At 43.0% G+C, this 8,835-nt stretch overlaps 1 protein-coding gene across 1 annotated transcript; it reads right to left on the reverse strand.

The window, feature by feature from the left end:
• Positions 1 to 6,768: 6,768 nt before the first annotated feature.
• LOC311131097 (serine/threonine-protein kinase SBK1-like) lies at positions 6,769 to 8,611 on the reverse strand (the record flags this gene model as incomplete). Its single annotated transcript, XM_084163910.1, has 4 exons — positions 6,769 to 7,464; positions 7,661 to 7,852; positions 8,068 to 8,270; positions 8,440 to 8,611. 4 exons carry the CDS (start codon positions 8,609 to 8,611, stop codon positions 6,769 to 6,771), a joined length of 1,263 nt encoding a protein of 420 aa, XP_084020036.1.
• Between the last annotated feature and the right edge of the window lie 224 nt (positions 8,612 to 8,835).

Genomic DNA, 8,835 nt, shown 5'->3' on the forward strand with positions numbered 1-8,835 from the left:
TGTGCGCCGCCCATGAGTCTCCCGGTCGCGGCCGGCTGCGACAGAGCCTGGATTCGAACCAGGATCTCTAGTGGCACAGTTAGCACTGCGATGCAGTGCCTTAGACCACTGCGCCACTCAGGGTTACAGTTTGAAGCTTTCTCTTGAGTGGGCAGCCTGATGAAAGCCAGTCAATATTTAAATCCCCCCGAAAGTATACCTCTATTGATATCACATACATGATCAAGCATTTCACACATGTTATCCAGATACTGACTGTTAGCACTTGGGGGTCTTAAGCAGCTTCCCACCAGAATGGGCTTTAGGTGAGGCAGATGAACCTGTAGCCATATTACTTCGACAGTATCTATTTATATTTTCTGTAAATGTTATAACCTTGTATTGCTACCACTATCATCAAAGTGAGTTTCAGAGAGCTATTGGAGCGTAGCTAGCTACACATCAAAACCTCTTCCGCCTAGCAACACGTCTCGTTATATCGTGCAATCTTTGGAGAAAAAAAAATCTATGTTTTTCTATGTGCTGCAGTGAAACTGATTTTATCAAATACTGAGCTAAATGAGCGCCAGCCACTCTGGTGTTGTTCCATATTGCCACTGCTGTTTTTAATCAAACGGATGCATTGTACCAAATATGGCTTTTGGACTATTATTTCCATGGTTGTAAAATGTGTTTGGTTTGTAATGTTGTTTCCATGTCTAAATCTCAGGGCTCCAATTCTTCTAAAGATACGAGTTGTTTGTGTTTTGTTTTTGGCTTCTGATATTATTATTTCCCTTACAGTCTACTGGTTAAACCTTTCCCTCACAGTCTACTGGTTAAACCTTTCCCTCACAGTCTACTGGTTAAACCTTTCCCTTACAGTCTACTGGTTAAACCTTTTCCTTACACAGTCTACTGGTTAAACCTTTTCCTTACACAGTCTACTGGTTAAACCTTTCCCTTACAGTCTACTGGTTAAACCTTTCCCTTACAGTCTACTGGTTAAACCTTTCCCTTACACAGTCTACTGGTTAAACCTTTCCCTTACACAGTCTACTGGTTAAACCTTTTCCTTACAGTCTACTGGTTAAACCTTTCCCTTACACAGTCTACTGGTTAAACCTTTCCCTTACACAGTCTACTGGTTAAACCTTTCCCTTACACAGTCTACTGGTTAAATCTTTTCCTCACAGTCTACTGGTTAAACCTTTCCCTTACATTCCCTCACAGTCTACTGGTTAAACCTTTTCCTCACAGTCTACTGGTTAAACCTTTCCCTTACAGTCTACTGGTTAAACCTTTCCCTTACACAGTCTACTGGTTAAACCTTTTCCTTACACAGTCTACTGGTTAAACCTTTTCCTCACAGTCTACTGGTGTAATCTACACACCGCATTCCAATGCCTCATCTGTGTTAGTTGTCAGTCAGTGGTGTTTTGGTTAAGGTTTGACAAGGACTGCCAACGCGAATGTCACTTCTCATCTCTCCCTCTTTATTTTAAGGCAACTTTACAGATGCTATTTTGTACTTTGTGGTTTACCTCTGGGTAACAGAGGTAAATGTAACTAAAATAAGTATTTTGTAGAACCCCTTTTTTGTGTAAGTCCTGATTTTAATAGCAACATGTTAAGTAGTTACATAATAGTGATAGAGCAGGGTTCTTCAATTCCAGTCCTGGAGGGCCGAAACACCTCTGTTTTTCATCCTCCTTCTAATCAGGGGCTAATTCAGACCTGGGACACCAGGTGAGTGCAATTAACTACCAGGTAGAAATAAAAAAACAGAAGTGTTCGGCCCTCCAGGACCGGAATTGAAGAACCCTGTGATAGAGTATAGACGACCAACCTTTCACACTTCTCATTGTCTTAGACTTCCCATAGAAAACATGAATCTTCATAATATTATTGCAGAGCTGCTGTAACATGTTGCGGTTGCTAACTGGCCTGTGTTATATGAGTGGCTTGCGAAAGTATTCACCCCCCTTGGCATTTTTCCTATTTTGTTGCCTTACAGCCTGGAATTAAAATTGATTTTTTGGGGGGTTTTGTGTCATTTGATTTACACAACATGCCTACCACTTTGAAGATGCAAAATATTTTTTCTTGTGTAACAACTTGAGCGTGCATAACTATTCAACCCCCCAAAGTCAATACTTTGTAGAGCCACCTTTTGCCGCAATTACAGCTGCAAGTCTCTTGGGGTATGTCTCTATAAGCTTGGCACATCTAGCCACTGGGATTTTTGCCCATTCTTCAAGGCAAAACTGCTCCAGCTCCTTCAAGTTGGATGGGTTCCGCTGGTGTACAGCAATCTTTAAGTCATACCACAGATTCTCAATTGGATTGAGGTCTGGGCTTTGACTAGGCCATTCCAAGACATTTAAATGTTTCCCCTTAAACCACTCTAGTGTTGCTTTAGCAGTATGCTTAGGGTCATTGTCCTGCTGGAAGGTGAACCTCCGTCCCAGTCTCAAATCTCTGGAAGACTGAAACAGGCTTCCCTCAAGAATTTCCCTGTATTTAGCGCCATCCATCATTCCTTCAATTCTGACCAGTTTCCCAGTCCCTGCCGATGAAAAACATCCCCACAGCATGATTCTGCCACCACTATGCTTCACTGTGGGGATGGTGTTCTCGGGGTGATGAGAAGTGTTGGGTTTGCGCCAGACATAGCGTTTTCCTTGATGGCCAAAAGCTCAATTTTAGTCTCATCTGACCAGAGTACCTTCTTCTATATGTTTGGGGAGTCTCCCACATGCCTTTAGGTGAACACCAAACGTGTTTGCTTATTTTGTTCTTTAAGCAATGGCTTTTTTTTGGCCACTCTTCCGTATTGCCCAGCTCTGTAGAGTGTATGGCTTAAAGTGGTCCTATGGACAGATACTCCAATCTCCGCTGTGGAGCAGGGTTATCTTTTGTCACTTTGTTGCCTCTTATCAATGCCCTCCTTACCTGGTCCGTGAGTTTTGGTGGGCGGCCCTCTCTTGGCAAGTTTGTTGTGGTGCCATATTCTTTCAATTTTTTAAATAATGGATTTAATGGTGCTCCGTGGGATGTTAAAAGTTTCTGATATTTTTTTATAACCCAACCCTGATCTGTACTTCACAACGTTGTCCCTGACCTGTTTGGAGAACTCCTTGGTCTTCATTGTGCCGCTTGCTTGGTGGTGTCCCTTGCTTAGTGGTGTTGCAGACTCTGGGGCCTTTCAGAACAGGTGTATATATACTGAGATCATGTGACACTTAGATTGCACACAGGTGGACTTTATTTAATTGATTATGTGACCTCTGAAGGTAATTGATTGCACCAGATCTTATTTAGAGGCTTCATAGCAAAGGGGGTGAATACATATGCATGTGCCACTTTTCTGTTATTTATTTGTTAGAATTTTTTGAAACAAGTTATTTTTTTCATTTCACTTCATCAATTTGGACTATTTTGTGTATGTCCATTACATGAAATCCAAATAAAACCCCATTTAAATTACGGGTTGTAATGCAACAAAATAGGAAAAAAGCCAAGGGGGATGAATACTGCAATGGCTAGAAATGTGAGAAGAGCAAGTCCGTCTCCTGCAGAGTACAGGCACATATCTCTGAGTCCAGGGAATGAACTCACACCAGCATTCATTCCAACAAGAGTTGTCATTTTATTGTCGACTAAATCGGAGCTTACAGGGAAGACAATTGTATTGCAGAGACAGAATCGGACACGAGTTCTAGAGCTGTGTTCCCCTACTCACTAAAACTCCACTAAATTCACGATGCCGCGTCAAAATATGTCACTGGACAAGAAAAACAAAGAACTCCGTTACACAACTTCCAACACATTACATCATGATAGATTTGCAGAAACCAACTCATCTGTTGTCTACAGCAGTGGTCTCCAACCCAGGTTCCAGCCTTCAGTCTTGATGATTAGATGAATCGGGGTGTGTTAGTGCTGGGCTAGAACAAAACCATGCACACTTAGTGGGTCCCCAGGACCAGGTTTGGTGACCACTAGCCTCTAGTTAGAGAAACAACTCCAGCCCTACAGCCCTCTGCATTGGGACTGGAAGTTGTTTTGAGTCCGAACACAAGGTCATAGGTTGTCACTAGGTGTAGTAATCACTGACACTGATTCACCCTTGGGTGGATAAGGTGAGGATTTGAATGGCAACTTCTACCCGGGGCGTGGTCGAATTCAACAATACTTCAACTGGCTACAAACTGTACTGAACAGTTCGTTGTTGGAAGATGCCAGACGAAAGAGGAAAGTAACTTCACTGACTGTTATTCAACATTCATACACCCAAGTGTGAACAACATAATACTACCGCTTGTGACAGCAAAACAGAAAAATAGTTTTTCCACAGTTGTTTTCCAGCACATACAGATTCATGCAAATATGTCCGGAAATCACAACACACATGTTTTTTTGTATCATTTTTTTTTCTATCTTATTTCGGACTTTACAATGACTCATTAAATCACTCTTTTCTTGTGACGTTTTGCTTGGCAATGAAGTGAGAAATCATCTCCAGATTTCCCTTGCAACTTCTCAAGACGTGAGAATTTAGAAGCTACCGACACACCTGATCAGAAAATGCATTATTATGGGATCCAGAAAGTCTCCATATACTGTAGATACAGATACATTTCATATTGTAGCTCAATAGCTCTGGATCCTAGATATTATTGGTGAGATGGAAACAGCATCAACGGCCTACAAACACAACACATTGAATCAAAACTAGCCGTTGCTATTGTTCTGTCTGGTTTCTAGCCCTAAGATGTCATGAGAGGTCACAACAATATTCCCACCGGGATATAATGCAAGAAATTGTGCTACAGCAAAATTCCACATCACAACAATCTTGACATAACTTTTTTGTAAAGCCAGTTCAAATTTTCCATAAAGATATGTTTTAGTTACTTGTCATGCAATTTTTTTTTTAAATTCGATGGTGTACATCTTCACTGTATTTTTCAGCTTGAATTTAAATGTCGAAATAATAATCAAAACTCCAAACAATACACCATTCATCAACATCAAGACATTTAAAACAAAACAACAATCAAATTAATTGACTAAAATGTGTAAAAATATATTTTTCTGCCATGAAGTAGATACGTGTCTGTTAAGGGGTCAGGGATAAAGTGTTGGACATCATTAACAGCTATCTGTCTGTTTCCAGACAGGAGGCTCTGGGACATCTTGGCTTGCTGCCAACGGCAGAATAAAGTTATCTGTAAAATTATTATAAATTATTATAAATTAATGCCTTACTCTTCTCCATCTGGTGGCTTCGAAATCTTTTTTATATTGTATAAAATATTTTTTATATTTTTATTTATCTTTGCAATATTAATGTCTACCACATCATCGGACTAGATCTAAATGATAAACTGAAGAAAGAATACTCCATGCAACAACTACTATTAAATGCAGTGATTTTACAAGATCCAGCTGTTGCAACAGTATTAATTTTCCTGTTCAAAAAGTGTTGCAGACGACCAAGTAGAAATTTGGCACTAGAGCACGTGTCAAACTCATTCCACGGAGGGCCGAGTGTCTGCGGGATTTAGCTCCTCCCTTGTACTTGATTGATGAATGAAAGTCACTAATTAGTAAGTGACTCCCCTCACTTGGTTGTCTAGGTCTTAATTGAAAGGAAAAACCAAAAACCCGCAGACACTCGGTCCTCCGTGGAATGAGTTTGACACCGCTGCACTAGAGCGTCCAGAAACCTTTACTGAAATTAGTCAAACAGAAAACTCCTAAAGCAAATTTTCAAAATCAATAGAAAAAATGGAATCTGGATATTTAGGATTTAAGTAAATAAAGTAACTCCAAAGGCAAATAAAAATCCACCTAATCATATTTCCCATCCATACACATGGAACATACAGTGATATACTGTACACACTTACACACACACACACACACACCTACACACGTACTGTACACACAGACACACACACACACACACACACACACACCTACACACGTACTGTACACACATACACACCTACACACGTACTGTACACACATACATACTTTGTACCAGAGTTCACATTGCATTACAGTAAACATAAAACTGCTGTTCATTTTGAGGTTATTCTTTCATTGAGGAACATTTTACAAGGTATTTCTATCAGCTTAAAAAATACTAACCAAAAGAACATCATCTCTTCATCTCTTGGCTTTGCCATAAATGGTTCCTCCGTGTCACTTCTGTAGTGGTTTTTTGCTCAATTCACCCTCGGTTTCAGTCTTTTTGGGGGAAATATATTGCTTTAAGAAATACATTTTGGTCTTCATCTGAGACTCTGAATACCAGCATTTCATATCACAATGTGTTTCTCAACCTCTCTTTCCATGTCTTGCCCGTCCGTCTGTCTGTCTATCTGTTGGTTGGCTGATCGTTCAGTATGTTGTTCATTGAGTCTTTGCAGTCTCTAGAAAGATTTGTTGTGTCTGTAGAATGACTGATCTCTGACTGGATCATTATACCCCAACGGGAATCATCAGGATCCAGTTGATCCCTTTTCTCTTTTGCAAAATGTTAATTCATTCGTTCTTTAAAGGTCCTTCCTTTTGACCCCGTTCTCCCCCCCCCCCCAAAAAAAATGGTAAGGATAATAACATGTCATTTTTCCTGTGTATGAGTATACAGTACTTAATGTGTATGAGAGTGTGTGAGTATGTGTATGTGTGGATATGTGTGTGTGTATATGAGTGTAGGCATCTGTATGTGTACCGTTTACAGTATCTCAGTCCTTCCCAGGCTCGTCACACACCTCAGACACAGATCTCTATAGGCGTGGCCACCAGTATGTGTCCGGGGGGCTGGTCGCTGTTGCTGTCTCTGGGCATGCGGTCAAAGCTGTTGGTAGACGGCCCAGAGCTGGAAACAGACACAAAATGGTGTCCTCCACCCGACTGCATCATCCCTGCCTTCGTCCCCCCAGTCCCCCTCTCCACAGACACCGGAGGAGACAGAGTCTGCTGTTTCATCCTCTCCACCAGCATCTCCTCCTCCTCTTCTCCCGACAAGGACGACGTACTGCTCCCGTCCCCCTCCACCCTCACCCCTCCTCCTCCTCCTCTCTCCCTCTCTCTCTCTCCGCCCCCTCCTCCGTTCCTGTTGCTGTCTCCATCCAGCATCCAACTGTGGCTGAAGTAGCCAAACACCTCTTTGACGGAGCAGCGTCTGTCCTGCTCCACAGAGAGGAGCCTGCGGAACATGCGGAGGGCCTGCTCAGTGAAGCGGCGCCACTGCGAGGGCACGGTGCCCGTGCGCCGTCTCTGCCAGCGAGTGAACTCCTGGTAGAAGGAGTCGGAGGGCAGGGCCTTCTCCCAGGGGAAGTTACCGGTCAGCATGCAGAAGAGGAGGACGCCAAAGGCCCACACATCCGTGCTGTAGTCCACGCAGAAGCCCTCGTGGCGAGACGTGTCGCACAGCTCCGGAGCCGTGTAAGGGATGGTACCGCTCACCTGGGAGGAGAGGAATAAATAATATTTGTTAATTGATTAGGAAGATTTCATTCTTCATTTAAGTTGGCTCCCATGAGGTCTGGTCTCTTTTATGGCATACTTGGTGGGTTCTGCATCTCAAACTATTTCTCATACAGTTCACCACTTTTGTTTTTTTAAAATAAAGTTTGTTGTGATTTGACCTCTAGCCACTCACCCGTTTGACCGGTGAGCCAGCGCGGCGCGTCATGCCGAAGTCGGACAGTTTGACCTTGCGGCATTCGCGGTCAAAGATGAGGATGTTCTCAGGCTTGATGTCACGGTGCACCAACTTCTTACAGTGAAGGTAGTCCAGGGCAATGGAAACCTGGTGCACACAGCGCTTAGCAACCGTCTCCGGGAGACCCACCTGGATGGAGAGGGGCAGAGATTAGGAAACAAAATAAACCTCAAAGATGTCTGTAATGACAACCACTATAAACGTGCTATGAAGCATTCTTCAATGTGACATTAGCTATTATAAACTGTCATTGCACATTATTTAGCGCAGTAATGGTTAAAATAACCCTACATAGCCATTACAACAGAACATCCCAAATATGCATCCCTGTCTCTCTCTCGTACCTGTGGAGGGATGATGTCGAAGAGGTCCCCAGCCAGGGCATACTCCTGGGCAAACACGTAGTAATCGTCAGTCTCGAAGGCGATCCCAAACATGTTAATGATAAAGGGACAGGGAGAAAGGTAGAGAGAGATGCTGTACTCCCTCAGGAACGACTTCAGCTTGGTTGTCTTCTTCCTCAGGAACTTCAGGGCCATCTTGGTGCCTGAGGGGAAAACAACATGGGAGTGATGAATGATTATAGTGGTTGATCATGTAATTCTGCAGATAATCCTGCAGAGCTGGACCAGTGAATGATCCTGTTAAATGTGTGCATCCTCAAGATCAAGTCTAGTGTGTGTGTGTGTGTGTGTGTGTGTGTGTGTCCTCCTCACCTCTGATCTTGTGTATGACCAGGTCCACCTTGCCGTAAGTGCCCTTGCCAAGCTCCCTGATAACATCATAGTACTTGTTGACCTCTAACCTCTCCAGGTTCTGTGCTGCGATCAGCTGCAGCTCCTCCAGAATGTCCATGTTTCCACGGGAACCCAGCGGAGAAGAACTCATACTGAGGACCGGGTTAGGGGGTGGACCGGGGGATAGGGTTAGGGGACGGACAAGAACAGGGGACAGGTTTAGGGGACGGACTCACAGGCAGGACAGGAGTGGTGTAACTGGAGAGAAGAACAGAGAAATAGAAACGGGCAGACATTTTGTTAGTGGAAAGGTAAAAGTCAACATACAGACATTTTGTTAGTGGAAAGGTAAAAGTCAACATACAGACATTTTGT

This window comes from Coregonus lavaretus (genome assembly GCF_964263955.1).
Source record: "Coregonus lavaretus genome assembly, chromosome: 1".
Taxonomy (NCBI): Eukaryota; Metazoa; Chordata; class Actinopteri; order Salmoniformes; family Salmonidae; genus Coregonus; species Coregonus lavaretus.